Below are 16985 nucleotides of genomic sequence, written 5' to 3'. Positions count from 1 at the left end.
TGTGAACTGTTCACTAGTATAAGTATAAAAGCACATTAACTCTCCACATTCCTATTAAAACAAGTGGTTAGAAACTTCCCAGCCAATTAATTGTTAAGAGATGATATGTATATAATGAAGTAATTACCAAAATACCCAGAAACTTTACATTTTTGAGTGAATGAGGAATTGTGGTCTGAACACAGGCCTTTCAAAATGCTGGGTTTAATTCTAGATGTCATTATGACACCTTTTGCACTTTGGTATCTCTTTAAATGATGCAGCGTCATAGTAGAAAACTACATTTTAGGAGCAAACATTTTCACATATATCAAATCAATATCTCCTGGCAGCATGCCTGTCATTTATTAGGCTACTTGTTTACTTTCAAGTATCAGAGTTGAAGGTAAAAATCTAATTTTCACTTCTTTCTTATTTCCCTATCTGGGTCAACAGCAGCCTTCTGCAATACAGTAACTTTAAATCCTGCATGAAAATTGGAGTAGAAAGGAAGACACTTTTACAACCTACTGTCTTGGTCTTTTTGTTTTCACTTTTTTTAAAGAAATTACTGCAGAGACAGGGTGAAATTTGAGTTTGGTTTTATTTCTCTGCTTCATTTTTCATATAGTTAAATTAGTTAAAATATAGTTAAATCTTTGCTCTCTCACTTAACAGGCTATTTAAGTGAATTAATGTTTATAGATTCCTCTGAAGAGCATTTTTTTAATGCTAGAGCTCAGTGCTCCTACCTTTTCAGTAACTGTCATTCACAGCCAGCACAGTTACCTTTTCTCTTTAAAACTGGATTTCTTCATTATATCTGACATCATGATACAAAGAACTGACCAGTCTTTTAAAAATACAACTGCTTATTCCCTTCTGCCAGAAATTCTCCAATGTACCAAACATCTGTAGCTTTTTCTGGCTTCCACAGCTGTGAGTCACTGCAGCCTCAAAACTGTGTAAGATCTTAAACCCATTAATTCTACTAAACTATAATGAGTATCCAATAATGAGACTCTTTCAAGTCTTCCCAAATATGAAGGTACCAAGGGCATTGTTTTATTATCCATCACTTCATTACACATTATCCTATGGTGATTTATGCCCAGGCACAATACAAAAGCTACAATTTGGACCAATTATCATCTTAAATCAAATTTGCAGTGGCTTTATGCGTAATACAGGGCAACGGGGAACTGAGGCCGTAATCTGACTATACAGAGCCTTCAGAAGCAAGGCTGGTTTCAACAGATTACCTTTTCTAAATGCTCTGCAACTAGGTCACTTAAAGCACTGCAATACAGTGTTATTTAAAACTACAGTGCAATTAAACTTGTCATTTGGTAGCATTTGTTGTATTTGATTTAAAGAAATCATGTCTCAGCACTGAATAAAAAGTTTTACTTTCATTAAATTAATGCCCCTTTATAAACTCTGTTTTGAGCACGCAGATCTTTCAAGTCAAAGCAACCAGACTGTCTTACACTGCCCTTATATTACATTAGATGAAGCACTAGAAATCTCCAGAATGAAAAGGTTCAAACGATACGCTGAATTCTGGGGACAAAATAGTTCCACAAATACAGAGCAGAATAGTATGCTCACGTAAACAAGCAGAATTTGGCTTCTAAACTTGCACTGACCCCCTGAAGGTGTTAGAAGACAACACTGAAGTCCAACGCACAAAACGTGATCAAAGCTCAAGTACAGAATCTTTTATAATTATATAAATAGAATAACCATAGTGGCCATCAAAACCCTACTCTGATTGTTCTTTGAGAAGCCAACAATTAACTATTAAAAAAATACCTTAATTCTAAACACGTCCAAAATCAGAAGAGGCCTGTTTTGTCACAAAGGCTGCTTTTGCAAGAAGTACGCAAATCTGGGGAATAGAAAGGAGTACAAAAAAAACCAGGAGCTTGCAAGAATGCCAGAGTTTTCAAGTTTGAGATCCAATTCTTGATCTCAGAGTTACATCTCTGCCCAGAGTCCAATCTTAATCTGCAAGCACACCACTTAGCATATTTCTCATTGTAAGAAATAAATTTTTGGTAATGTGAAAAAAAATTAATAGACTTATCTATTCTTTTATGACGTGAAAGGGGTCAAACAGAAAGGCCTGTGCTTCAAAAAACCTGCCAAAGGTTAACTCATTTTGTAAAATATGCCTATCAACCAGCTTTCAAAACATCCAGGAAGTTCTCTATGTACAGCCAAGAATGCTGTTTTGTTGATGACCATTTCTTGTTTTAGAAAATAATGCATTTAAGTTTAAATAATTGCTAAGTATGCTGGCTTCCAAGTGACACCTTGCTGCTGTGATCACTGCAGTACATAATACTGTTCAGAACTGGAAGAACTAAGTAGGCTAAAAACAATCCAGTAGTCCACAGCTGTTGTTTTTGATCAGAAAACCTATTTAATATCAATTTAAAGAAAAAAAAAAAGTAAAATGGGCCACACCTTACTAACATGAAGTGCTGTATTTTCTAGGGCATCTCTTTCTGCAGCCATCTGTTTTGAGCTGAGTACATGCAATGAACTCAAATTTTATGTTCACAAGAGAACTCTTCCAGTCTCTTCCAGAGACTGTGTAAGAAGTCTTAAATTCTACCTTGTTCTCAATAACCAAAAAAAGATCTGATGCCTTCACCCTCCTCGTAAAGGGAGAAGTTACAGCCTTCATGAGGATAAACAAGCTCTTCAGATCATTTCTGGGATGAAGATACATTCTGAAGAAGTGTATTAAATTGCTTTTTTTTTCTGTCTACCATTCATGCATTCGCCGCATTAAGTATCCACACGCCGATATATGTGTCATTAGAAGCATAATGTTTAGCAGTTCTGCAAAAAAGGGATTCCTAACATTTTCTGGAAATATCAAAAAGCATTGAAAGCCATCACCTAATGGCTACAAAGGGAGTTTCTGAAACAGATTTCTGAAAACAGTTTTTCTTTTTCCCTATGCTGCTACAAGATAGAGCAAAGGTCATTGTATGTCTATTAATAACTTACAACACCACGCTTAGTATTCTTTTTACAGGAGGATGTTCTAATATGATGACCTCCATGTTCAACTGGTTTCTTCTTTGATATCAGTTTTTAACAAAAAAAATTATTTGGTGAATTTGATTTACCATAGGCTATAGCTCTTTCTTCATTTGGCAAGTTCCTTCAGATGCTATGTATTAGTATGGCATCATACCTATGAATAACATACATTTTAACAGTGCTTGTGTCTAATGTCTGCCAGTTGTCCCTCAACGGTATAAACCGGAGAAACAATATTGAAAGGATGGGAAGGTGATGGATGTGATTTTACATGGTTTCACCAGAACAGGACAGCTTAAGCTCCGCTACAGTTAAGTCAGAAAAGCAGGATCCCAATGACTTTAGTGGTACTCAGTGTGGGCTTTGCGTAGGTACAAGAATGCTGTATAAACAGCATTTACATGAATAGGGCACAATTCCGTACAATTTCTTTCCTATGAGACACATTCTTTCATGTATTCTCACTTATTGTACATTAGGCAAAACTTAAGCATGACTTTAAAATGGTTGTGAATAACTGATACTGAAGTGAAGAAAAAAAAAAAATCACTTCAGTTCTTGAAAATAGAAAGTGAAGCACCAGTTTTTCAATTCTTACCTTAAGAAAGATAGTGGAAAGGGCAGATGATGGAAGAAGCTGTCAGATAGTTAATTAAAAAAGACAGAATCAGAGGAGGAGAGAAAGCAGGAGATGGGAAGAAAGATGAAAAAGAACAAATAACTAGAGCAGGAAGACATTATACAAAACTGGGCAATGAAATGAAGCCTGAAGGAATAGGATGATTGTGGAAAGAGCGTGAAGAGTAAGAAAGAATTCCTAGGTAAAACAGAAAATACTTGAAGAAAATAAGTGCATTGTAACATCAGAGAGAGAAGTGTGGGGTTTGCCTGGAAAGGGCACTGCTGCACATAAACGTATTGATCTTTCACTGGACTGAAGCACTGTCTTGCTGTAAATGGGTGATGGAACTTTTACTGCAATGGTTTAATAACACTAAACCAAAAAAAAACCCTGAACCTGCTTGGCTCCTGGTAGCAATCCTTTATGTACATGCTCCATCCCTTGCTCTCTACCACCAACATTTCTCCACTTTTCCCCTAACTCCATATGGCAGGAGCTAGCATGTCTGTATGTTCTCACCAAACTTCATTGAAAACCAATTAAGAGAAGGGACTGCCTAACAGGTTTTGCAGGAGTAGAGCTAATGTATTTGTATAAAGCCTATCAATAGATTTCTAATTTCATTTAATCACACCAGAGTGTCCACAGACCAGTGCTCTGTTGTGGTTGAATTTTTCCCCCACCCTCCAGAATACCCTGATCCTAAAATCAGTTCAACACAAGCACCGGAGAGGAAGGAGAAAAAAAAAAAAAAGACTACTAGTTATTTAGAGGAGAGGGAAAGGAAGGAAGAGAAACAGGTAAGTGTGGAAATACCTCATAAGTGTTCATTGCTGTTGCAACTCCTCTTGAAGGTCATGTTCACTCACTGCATGCTAACTAAAGTTCAGATGTGCCTTATGTGTTTGTACAACAAGGTTCTAACATACCAGCAATCCAGTGACTTCCAGTGTGCACACTGGAAGATTGCTTGAGGTTGAAGAAGTGGCCAGAGATAGGAAGATGCTATTACAACGTATACTAGACTCGGAACACTGACTTCAGTCAGTTCCTCCAGAGGCCCAAGAGGGGTAAGTTCAACATTCTGTGGACAGGGAAGATTTAGATAAGAAAGATGTGTACAATCCTGCTTTGGTTTTAAAACCCTTTTCTCTTCCCATGTTGTGTTCCTGCTGTCAAGATGAAACAGCATTTTGATTTAAGGAAATCGTTCCAAAGCCTTCATGTAGCACAAGTAGTTATTTGGTAGTACTGAACTCAAGATATGCCTGCAGGGTACTGGGTGCTGTTGACTGTGAGGACAATGGGATTTCTCTATAGAGAAGGGATACAGAATGAGCTAAGCAAGGCTAGAGAAGTGAACAGGTGTGCTACTGGCCCTGTAAACAGTGGCAAAAACAACTTGTAAGGTTGCATTTAAGGCTAGAAAGGCTAAAACAGCCACTGGACTGTCATGTCCAACATCAAAGACAGGAAACATTTCTAACTACGGTCCCCCAAGAGGAGTTCCTAGCTGCAGAAAGCAGACTGTCCTCAGCACTGTGCAGACTTCCCAGGCCAAACACTCCACTCACCCAAGAGACCTTAAAGGCTTGCAGGTGTTCACGTTTTATGGGTTTTGATATTTATGTTCAATAGCTAAGCTAGCAGAATTTTCAGCTTCCAGCACAAATTCCAACACAGAATTAATCCCTATGGTACGACGCAATTTTAGTTTCCAGTCTGGGTATAATTAAGGGCAAAAGAGTAGAACAGAGTTTGTAAGTGCTGGATATGACGGAGTTCTCTTCCAACTGCAGATCTCTTTACTATATGGAAGGCAGGATAAGAGAAGGATATGTTACATCAAGGTTTTTTTTGGACTGGTGTATTCTAGAGGTAAAGATGGCTACTGAAAGGTGAAGAATACAGTAAGGATAGAGTTTTCAACTGCAAGGCTTCTGCTCTGCTGCTCCCCTGTTAGTGTATCAGGAAGGTCATAAAAATGCACAGGTGGCTGAACATGGATATGCAAACTCAAGACTAATAGGAGATGCTGAGCTGTCACTTCCACAGTCTCCCAAACACAGGTCTCCTCCCCACAGGCTCATTGGCAGCCCTGACAAATTTCTCCAAGGTTTTATTCAATCCTCATGTCATCCATCCTGCTTAGCTGCTCTTCTCCATGAATCTGAGTCTTCCCACTCAGTCCCCATCTCTCTTTCAAAATTTCCATATTATTCTCTGTCCAGTCTTATTTCCAAGCACATTTGTGGAACACAGGCAATGAGCCTGAAAGAAAGGCTGATACTTGACATGCACCTTCTTATTTGCATTTAATCAAATACTTGAAATGACTTGTCAAATCCAAGTCAACTGACAGGAAGGATCAATAAAAATTTAAATTAAAATAAGTCAATAAAAATAAAAATTATACTCAGATCTTGCATATTTCTTCAAAATGATTGTGGCCATCAGGTTGGCAAGTGGACAGAAACAACTAATGAACTTCAACAGCACAGATTAACTTCCACAAGTATCCCTGAGCTATCACTAACGTAAGAAATAGCTTAGTGTTTAAACAAAAGCTCAGAACTGACTTATGCTTCAGATGTTCCTATAATGCATGAGTAGGAAGCAGTAAGGTGGTAAGAGCTGTGAAATATGAGGAAAATTGAAAGTAATATTGAAATGGATGACTTAAAATGCTTCCTTTACAACATGTGGGGTTTTTTTACTGTTCTCCCTGATTTTTAAAGGTGTTAAACGCAATTTTTAAAGAGGTTTGTGCCTAACCTGGACATGGAAAGCATGAAGTGAAAACACTTAATTTATTTGAAACTTAAGATTTTAACAAAACTTTGTACAGGTATCTACGTTGTCTCAATTTATTGAGCTCCTTCAGACACACACACATTTATTCCCTGACATTTCTTATCAGAATTTGTGACGATGTAGCTGAAAGTGCTTCAAATCAGAAATATTTCTAAGACACGTACCCTGCCAGTGCACATTTATACTTGTACTGTTATGGCATAGGCTATTTATTTGCAGGTCCCAAAGCATCCTGCACTAAATTCTGTCCTCTCTCTGGAGTTAAATGAACAACAGTTATCTGGTTTATAGATTTGACAGAGCCTTCTGAATGTCTGCCAACTTTGTAATGTACTTGAACTACATCTTAAGAACAGCATGAGATCACCAGGGTTTCTGCATAACTTCAAAGCTCTCTAAACTAGAGCTGCACAACTCTCTGACTGAACAAACATCTCTAGACTGTGTGCCCAGCTTTGAAGGCTCCTCGTGCAACAGCCATTTGTTTCAGAGAGTTTACAAATGCTAATAGGCATATCTAGAGCACACATAAATTCTAATATGTTAGCTATTTTTTGCACTAAGAGGAACTTAAATGTTCAAAAGCCCATGGCTTTAAACTATCATTTTACTCTATCAAAACAAATCCTGTTTGGTTGCCGTTATTTTAAAATTTTTAAACAGAAACAATTTTCTAGGCCGTATTTAACAAAACAAGGCCTTAAGAGATCGTCCTTGCAGTGAAAGCTACTACTTATAAAATCCCTTACTAGGAAAAGCTCCTTGTCTAATTAAATTCAAACTGTCATTAAAAAAATTCTCCATTAGCTGGAGAACACACATCAACATTCTAAGGCGCCTCATTTCCATAAATTTAGATGTAGGTCCTAATCTGTTTTATTCTGGAAACAAATCAGAATTTTAAACGCAATGCCTCCTACAGTATCAAGACAGCAGGGATGCTCATTTTCATGAACACACAGCATGTGAACAGACCCAGGTGGACTAGTCAACAGCAGAAAGTGGGTTTTCTCTTACGTAAGTAACTGGGTCACTGTTTAATGTCCCTTTGTCATCCTAAGACATGAACTGCATCCTGTGACAGTTACGAAGGGATAACAACTAAGCCCCTTGACACAGATGAATCTCCATAGCTTTCTCTTTTGACAAATGGTGATGACATTGTCCTCCCCTTTATTGAGCAAATGCTAATTTATGTTAATATCTATTTTTAACATATTTATAAATAATTACATTCTCAGAACTTCCAGAAATAAATCAACTTTACTTGAGGAAGATGGAAAATTATAACGAGTCTTCCCAAGGACTGTCAGAAGCAGCCAAATGGTACTACAAAAAAAAAGGGGGTAAAAATGATCAGATTTTATTTATATATATACCCCAACTGTTTTATTAACTCTGGGGGGAGGGGAGGAGCACAGACACACAGAGTCAAGCTCCTGATTTCCTTCTCCTATGTCTGTCCTGTGTTGTTCCATTCATCCATTTATTATCCGTGTCCCTCCAAGCATTTCCCTTAAGAGATTTTTGTTTCTTTCCATTCCTGTGTGTTGTCTTTGTAGCTTTCTCACTTCCATTGTAACTGCCTTGTTTCCTTCAAGTTTCAGCTGTTCTTCTGCCCTTTCTTGTTCCACTTTTATTTTGATGCTATGGAAAGACAGATGTTCCTCACAGACTTTTGAAAATACCTCTGAATATTCTGTTTTCAGGAAACATGCTTGTGAAAGAGGCCTTTAACCTAAAGCTAAAGACAAAATTGGTTGGTTTCATTCTCACATAATAACAAAAGATCACAAATATTGGCCTGAACACAGGAACAGTTATTCATTAAAGAAGGTCAGTCAGAACTAACCTAACCTTTCTGGCTGCTTCAGAAGCACACTTCAAGGAACACTACTGAATAAAGAGATGCAATCTAAAAGCAGTTTCCTCTGTGTTTGTGTTTTCAAGACGAGGCTTTTGCCCAAACCAGTCTCACCTATAGAGAATGCTTGCACAAGTTTTTATCCTGGCTTAAACTGGTGTACTCTGGCTGGCTAGAACTAATATGCTGGTGTTGTTTGAAGCCTTACTGTTCTAGCAAGAACTTTAAAAGAATGAAAAGTTATTTCTCTGTTCAATTGATAGATCTCTTTTCCATGCAGTTTATTAGGCTGACTTGTATCTCTTGTAAGAAAAGTCCCAAAAGACCTCTCAAGATGGAAGATTTTTTTTTCATTAGCTTTCATTCCTTTCATGTCTGAGGCTACTGATTACAGGTTTTAGTAAAAAGTAGGCAGGTTTATCCCTATCCTCCCGAAGGCAATATTACACACAGCCATGCCTGAAGCTTCACCCCAACCGCCTCCTGCCTCTGTTTCCTGAACCAATGCCCTGGAGTCAGGCAGGGGCTTGTTACACCCCATCTGCAGTTCAGTTTGGATTTGGTGTTTGACAACTCCAAGCTGACCCCAAAACTTGATAAGTAGTTGCATGCGATAATTCCTAAGGGAAACTGGGAGAGAAAAGGGAGTACATTGGGAGATATATCTACATTATAGCCTATGAAACCTGTATCTCTTGTGATTGTGCTCTTACTGCTAGGTATGCTAGGTATGGTATAAAGAGTCTAGCAGGTCGCTTTTGCATTTTCTTGCCCAAATAGCACCTAATTAAGTATCAAGCTTCAAGGGAGCAGAGGCTGCCTTCCACTTCCTGCTAACTAAACCAGTGCTCTCAAGACGGAAGAATACTTTCATGAGCTTTCACTACTACAGACCATAACATCAATACTTCAATCAAGCTGATAACGTGCCATAAAAATAAACTGTGACCTGTATTTGTATTCTGCATAAAGACTTACACGTGGCATTTCTCCACCGTTTGGGGCCAAGGATTAGCATTGAATGGTCAACGTGTAACCAAGTTTCTGATTTTTATTTTATTATTTTATGTCTGTGGAATAACTGCAGCCTGCTTACAATAACCTCCACAGACCACTGCTATAAACTAGAAAGATTTTCTTGGATACAGCATTTGCACAAGTATATCAGCTGGTTTTTTCAAGGCTAAAACCAAGAACCGACTGGAGAAAGGAGCCATTCATTGTGAAACTGAAGCATTACAGTAGTAACTGAAGAGTAAGACCTATAACTGTTATAATAAAAGCAGAAGTAAAGTACTGGTGGCACGCATGTCATCTCAAGTATTCAGGTGTTCTACTGCCAAGAGTACTTAAGGCAACTTGCCTCTTGAAGCCAAAAGCTGAATGTTGCTTAAACCACATTCAGACACAACTTTAAAACTATAAATGCAAACAACAAAAATTATAATTTTGGAAAGCACTGATATTAATGAGAGGAAATCACTGTCCTCTAGGAGGAAAGAGCTGCCATGATAATGACTTCAAAGGAACACACACTCGGAACCAGAATCGCAGCAGAAATATTTGTACACAGTAGAGATAATGTGGATTCATGTACACAAATATTTTTAATAACAGAAATCTTTAGATTTTAGCTAGAATATACCCGCTTGGGCTTCCTCTGTATATGATTAGTATACAAACCAGCTAATACCATACCAACTTCATAAACACAGAACAGACCACATGTTTAACTGTAAGACATTACCGCACTCTCTCTCACAAAAGCTTGTTTGTTGAGCCAAATTAGTGGAAAGATATAAAAGCTATAGGAAGTAAAAATTAATCCTCAATTTAATTCCAAGGATTTTCAGCTTTTGCATCAACAAAAGGAATACTATAAGCTGAATGAGGGAAGCTAGCGCACTGACTGTGGCAGCTTAAACACAGATCTTAAACATGGAAAGTCATTATTAGTTCCTAGACAAGGTGAAACTGATTTCAGTCTCTGCTGCCCGCAACAAGATCTGCTGCAAAGTCTACTTAGTTTGCCTTGACTTTAAAGCCAACAGAATCAGGCTCTTGATATCAGAAGTGAAGGGAGAGGAGGAAGGTACCTCCGTATTTTTACAGGCAACCTTTCTAGGCAATCATGGACCAGTGCTAACAGATTCTACAGGAAAATTATTTCTGTCTTCCCGAAAATAATTACAACTACTCTCACTTATGCAGCAAGCTGTAGCAGATTCTCAAGCTGTTTACCAACTTGCCTGCAACTGAAGTACAGCCTCATCTAAAAAGGAGTGTTCTGCTCACTCTGCACCAGCTTTTCAGAACAGGTTTTAACCAATGCCCAGAAGTTTTTATTTTTCGAAACCAAAACAGAGTTAGCTACAACTAGACTTTGACCAGAGTAATGAGACTGATACTCCTACCTAGTGAACGGAGACAGGAAATACACACCAACTAGATGCTGGTATCTTGTCTTTTGAACCCACATGATGAAGACATACCATCACTACATCATTATAGTTTTATAGCTAGTTTTATAGTTTATAATTAGTTTTACCTAGATCTTTGGAGAACAAGTCTTATGAGGAGCAGCTGAGCAAACAGGGGTTGTTTAGCCTTGAGAAGAGGAGGCTGACAGGAGACCTTATTGCTCTCTACAGCTGCCTGAAAGGAGGTTGTAGAGAGGAGGGAGCTGGCTTCTTCTCCCAAGTGACAGGGGACAGAACAAGAGGGAATGGCCTCAAGCTGCACCAGGGGAGGGTCAGACTAGATATCACGAAAAAATTTTTCACAGAAAGGGTCATGGGGCACTGGCAGAGGCTGCCCAGGGAGGGGGTGGAGTCACAATCCGTGGTGGTGTTTAAAAGACAGGGGTAGATGAGGTGCTAAGGACATGGTTTAGTGGCAGATAGGAATGGTTGGACTCCATGATCCGCGAGGTCTTTTCAACCCTGGTGATTCTATGAAATCTGATGGCTATTCCTCGTGCCTGACCCAGGCAGCTTCTACTCTGAAGGTTCTTTAAAGGAGTTAAATTAACTATTTACTCACATTTCACAACTAGAAAAACTGAGGCAGGCACTGTAACTGCTTCTACCCATGGAAACTTCTAGTTAAAAGCGAAAGATGCGTGCGATCTGCAAAGAAACTACTGATCTACCAAAGGCCACAGGAAGCGCTGATGTCAAAGCCGAATTGAGGAACTGCCACCCCTTTACCCTGGCTGCAAACACACAGCTCCTCACCCTCCGGATCTGCTGCCCCCATCCCATCGCCACGCTCGGCTGGGGCTTTGGCAGCTCGGTGTGGACACTCCCTCCTCGTCCCCGGCATCTAATTTACAGCCGGATTTCTGGGAACTGTTTTTTTTTTTTTTTTTTTTTACAGCGGGTGTTTAACGCCAGGAGAGCTGCAGTTTGTAAAAGAGCGGAGAAGGCAAGAGAAATTCACCGGGCGCCCCGTAAAGAAAAATCCCATACTGTAGTTGATAGATTCACATTTCACAGAGCGAAAACACTTAATTAAGGCAAAAAAAGGCAAAGGTAACATGGCTGCAACTGTAGGCAGGAGCAACGCTCTTTCTAAAAGGAGAAATACGAGGACCCTTACCAACAATGGGCAGAGATTATAAAAGAAACCCCCAAACCTATTCCCCTAACTCTCGCCACAACGCAAAGAGCCGCTGGAAGGCGCCTTACATAACCCGGAGCCCCCTCGGGTCCCTTTCCCGCACCCGGCGCCGTGCGGGACCCCGGCTCCGCGCCCGCCGCACGAACTTTGCCCCGCAGGGGGCTGCGGAAGGGCTCGGCCGAGCCTCACCGCCTCCCCGGGGCTGAGGCACCCAGGGAGGAAGGCGGAGAAGTTGTTGCAGCAGCAGGAGCTGCAGCAGCCGCCGCCTTCTCCCCGCCCGCCGGAGCCGAGCTGCGCGGGGCTGGGGCGCCTTACCCATCGCGGCGGTGTCGCGGCCTCCTTCCTCCTCCTCTCTTTTCCTCCTCCTGGTGCTGCTGCTGCCGCCGCTGCCTGTGCGCGCCGGGAGGCGGGCGCGGAGCCTGCGCGTGGCGCGCTCTGAGTCAGGGCGGCGCGGCGGGGCGCCCGCAGCCTTTGTTACCGCGGCGGGCGGGGACGGGCGGGGTGCGCGCACACCAGACCCGCCCGCCCGCCGGGGGCGCGCGCAGGCCCGGCTGCACGCGCGCGGGCGGAGGGACAGCCCCAATTGCTCATACATAGAGGGGCCCGAGTGGCACACGGACGCGCGCACAGACCCGTGTTGCACACGCACATGCATGCACACGAACACACAGACTTGGGTTACACACGTACGCACACACACGCACAGACCCGTGTTGTACATGCATGCACACACACGCACAGACCCGTGTTGCACACGCACATGCATGCACACACACACAGAGACTCAGGTTACACACGTACACACATGCACAGCCCCGTGTTGTACATGCACGCACACATGCACACACAGAGCCTCAGCTGCACACACACACATGCACAGAGCCCCGTGATGCACATACACACACATGCACACACACACACAATCCTGGGGTGCACACGTGCACACATGCACAAACACACAGAGACCAGGGTTGCACACGCACACACACACACGTACAGACTCATGTTGCACACACACAGCCTCAATTGTGCATACACACACAGGTACAGACTCATGTTGCACACATATAGCCTCAATTACACATACACAGAGAGCCCAGAGTTTCACACATATACGCAGACCTGTGTTGCACATGTACATGCACGTGCACACACGCACAGACCCGGTTTGCACATGCATGCAGACACGCACACAGACCTGTGTTGCACACACACAGAGCCCCAACTGCACATTGTGCACACACAGCCCCAATTGCACGTACACAGAGAGCTCTGAGTTGCACGAGCAGACCCATGTTGCACAAACACATGCATGCACAGACACACAGACCCATGTTGCATGCACACAGCCCCAGTTGTATGCACACACACACACACACAGAGCTGGTTTGCACATGCATGTGCACACACATGCACACACATGGCCCTGGGTTGCACAGGTACACACACAGAACTGGGTTGCACACACACACAGGCACAGTTGTGCACACAGCCCCAATTGCATGCACACACATGCACACAGCCCCAGTTGCACACACACATGCATGCACACAGACCCACTTGCATACACATAGCCCGAGTTGCACACAGATGTGGAAATGTGCACATAGACCGACCAGCATTGCATATGCACGCTCACATGCACACACAGACCCATGTTGCACACGCACATGCATGCACACGTACACACAGACCCGTGTTGGAACAGGCTGCCCAGGGAGGTGGTTGAGTTCCCATCCCTGGAGGTATTGAAAAGAGGAGTGGATGAGATGCTCAGGGGCATGGTTTAGTGGTTGATAGGAATGGTTGTACTTGATGATCCTGAAGGTCTTTTCCAACCTAGTGATTCTGTGATTCTGTGTTGCACACACACAGCCCCAATTGCACATACACAGAGAGCCTCGAGTCACACACATGCACACACAGCCCCGTGTTGCACACGCACATGCATACACACATGCACACAGACCCAGTTGCACACACATGCAGACACACACAGATCCGTGTTGCACATGCAGCCCCAATTGCACACACGCAGAGCCTGGCATTGCACACACACGTGCACACATAGAGCCGTGTTGTGCACACATGCACAAACAGATCTGGGTTACACACATACACACATGCACACACACACACACAGACCCAGGTTAAGCATGTACACACATGCAAAAACACACAGACCCATGCTGCATACCTGGGCACACGCACAGACACAGACCTGCATTGCACACATGCGCATACACACAGACCCACAGTGCGCACGCACACATAAATGTTCACACAGACAGACACGCATTACGTGTACACACATGCACACACACACATGGAGCCGGGTTGCACATGCACATGCACAAACCCAGTTGCTCATACACACAGACACACGCACACACAGACCCATGTTGCACACACATGCAAATGCGCACACAGACAGACCCACATTGCACATGCACATGCACGCACACAGACCCGCATTGCAAATGCATACACACATGCACACACAGAACTGTGTTACACACACACACACACATGCACACACAGAGTCCCAGGTTACACACGCACACACGTGCACACACACAGACCCGGGCTGCGTACACACACCACCAGTTAGACATACACAGAGGCCTGCATTGCACACACACACAGACACACACAGACCCATGTTGCACACATTGGCGCACACACAGACACAGAACTGCGTTGCACACATGTGCACCCGCAGAGACCCACAGTGCACACACACACGCAAACATGCACACACACAGAGCCCCGTGTTGCTCACAAACATGCGTGCACGCACACTGCCCCCGTTGCACACGTACACACGGCACACAAACACACACAGACCAGTGTTGCACAATGGAGGAAAACGCCAGGTGAAGTCCAGTTGCTGTACATTTTGGTGAACCAACGTTAATTACACCTAAAGCTGAAAGGCTTCTGCACAATGCAGTTAAGCGTGGAAGGCATTTTAAACAAGAAAATTAATCTCTGCAATCAGTGTTCCACTTCCTTTCTGTCTTGGGATACTCATTCTCTACAATGCAGGAACAATAACAAAGTATTTGCTGTTACATCCGGGCTTTTACTGGAAACCGATTTAGGGGTGGGGAGTGAAATCAATTGAGTAGCTCCTGTAGCATTTTCTTTTTCCAAATCTTTCCGTATTTATGTATTCCCAGGTTTACCAGAGCAAATCCTAAAGTATGGTGAGATAGAGTAGGACCAAAGAGTATGATAGAGGGTGTTGCTTGCTCTGTAGAGATGGATAGGCCAGGGACAGTTCAGATGAGAGATGCAAAAAGAAGTTGTGGATGAGTCAGCCTCCACAGCAGCTTCACAAGTGACACCAGCACTCCCTTTCACCAGCAGTCAGCAGCTGCCAGGCGTTTCCTCTCTGGAAGAGGTCCTGGGAGCTTTCATGCCTGTAAAAGGGCACTGTGATATGACAAGCAAAGAATAATTCATCAGTCCTTCTGCAGAGTACAGACAGAAGTTACAGGGGGTTGACCATTTTCTTTGGTCTAGCCCTACGATTCATCAACTCTTTCCTTAGGACATCAGCAGAATTTTGCTGTTGACCTCAGCAGGGTTAACCAGGATGCTGAACTTGACATGAAGGATATATCATTTTATGATCAGCTGGTACTGAAAATTAGTGTGTTTTTACAATGGCTAGACAACTAACACACTATTGCTGCTGCTGTTTCCGCGACTGCAGAAAATTCAAACCAGAACATGCTGGGTATTAACTGCAGAAAATTCAAACCAGAACATGTTGGCTATTAACTGCAGAGTTTGTCTAATTCAGTATGTAATAAAATACAGAGGTTCTTAAATGAGCCTAAGTGGTGAAAAGATGTATTTTTCTGCTTTCATCTGTTTTCAAATATTGCCTGAAATTCATCTTTGTCTTATGTTTTTCCCTCCTTATTTCTTTCACTCTGCAGTAAATTTTGCTTTGGCTTTATAACTGTATTTCAAATGCTTCCTCTACTTGTCTGGGGAAAAAGCTAGTGAAATCCGTTCTTACGCATCTGTCTCTGAGGGATCACAGATAAGATGTTCCACATATTATTCCATTTTATTTCCTACTTAGAGGCCTGGGATAAATCATAGAATCATAGAATAGTTTGGGTTGGAAGGAACCTTAAAGATCATCCAGTTCCAACCCCCCTGCCACGGGCAGGGTCACCTCCCACTAGATCATGCTGCCCAAGGCCCCATCCAACCTGGCCTTTAACACCTCCAGGGATGGGGCATCCACAAATTCCCTGGGCAACCTGTGCCAGTGCCTCACCGCCCTAATGGTGAAGAAATTCTTCCTTATGTCTAGTCTTAATCTGCCCTTCTCCAGTTTATACCTGTTCCTCCTGTTCCTATCACCACAAGCCTTTATGAATAGCCCCTCTCCCCAGCTTTCCTGTAGACCCCCTTCAGGGACTGGAAGGTCCCTATAAGATCTCCTCTGAGCCTTCTCTTCTCCAGGCTGAACAAGCCCAACTCTCTCAGACTGTGCTCGTAGGGAAGGTGCTCCAGCCCTCCGATCATCTTTGTAGCCTTCCTCTGGACCCGTTCCAACAGCTCCATATCCTTCTTACATTGAGGATTCCAGAACTGGACACAGTATTCCAGATGAGGTCTCTCAAGAAAGGAATAAAGGGGCAGAATCCCTTCCCTCAACCTGCTGGCCACGCTTCTTTTGATGCAGCCCAGGATACAGTTGGCCTTCTGGGCTGCAAACGTACACTGCCGCCTCATGTCGAGCTTCTCATTGACCAGCACTTCCAAGTCCTTCTCTGCAGGGCTGCTCTCAATCATGTCATCCCATATTGTGTACTGAAAATGGGGATTGCCCTGACCCGGGTGCAGGACCTTATACTTGGCCTTGTTGAACCTTATGAGGTTCTCAGAGGCCCACTTCTCCAGTGTCTCCAGGTCCCTGTGGATGACATCGCGTCCTTCCGGTGTGGCAACTACACCACTCAGCTTGGTGTCACCTGCAAACTTGTTGAGGGTGCATTC

General features: G+C 42.8%; 1 protein-coding gene across 2 annotated transcripts in view; it reads right to left on the bottom strand.

The window, feature by feature from the left end:
* RAP1GDS1 (Rap1 GTPase-GDP dissociation stimulator 1) overlaps nucleotides 1-12475 on the bottom strand; it is a 92874-nt gene extending 80399 nt beyond the window's left edge. For both annotated transcript variants that reach the window (XM_054064915.1, XM_054064916.1), the window contains exon 1: nucleotides 12276-12475. In XM_054064915.1, coding sequence (XP_053920890.1) covers nucleotides 12276-12279 — 4 coding nt within the window. In that variant the 5' untranslated portion in view covers nucleotides 12280-12475. The remainder of the gene's footprint in view (nucleotides 1-12275) is intronic.
* Nucleotides 12476-16985: the final 4510 nt, after the last annotated feature.

This window comes from Cuculus canorus, chromosome 4 (assembly GCF_017976375.1).
Source record: "Cuculus canorus isolate bCucCan1 chromosome 4, bCucCan1.pri, whole genome shotgun sequence".
In the NCBI taxonomy this organism is placed as follows: Eukaryota; Metazoa; Chordata; class Aves; order Cuculiformes; family Cuculidae; genus Cuculus; species Cuculus canorus.
The sequence above is the reverse complement of the archived record's forward strand: the minus strand, read 5'-3'. Positions and strand labels throughout refer to the sequence as shown.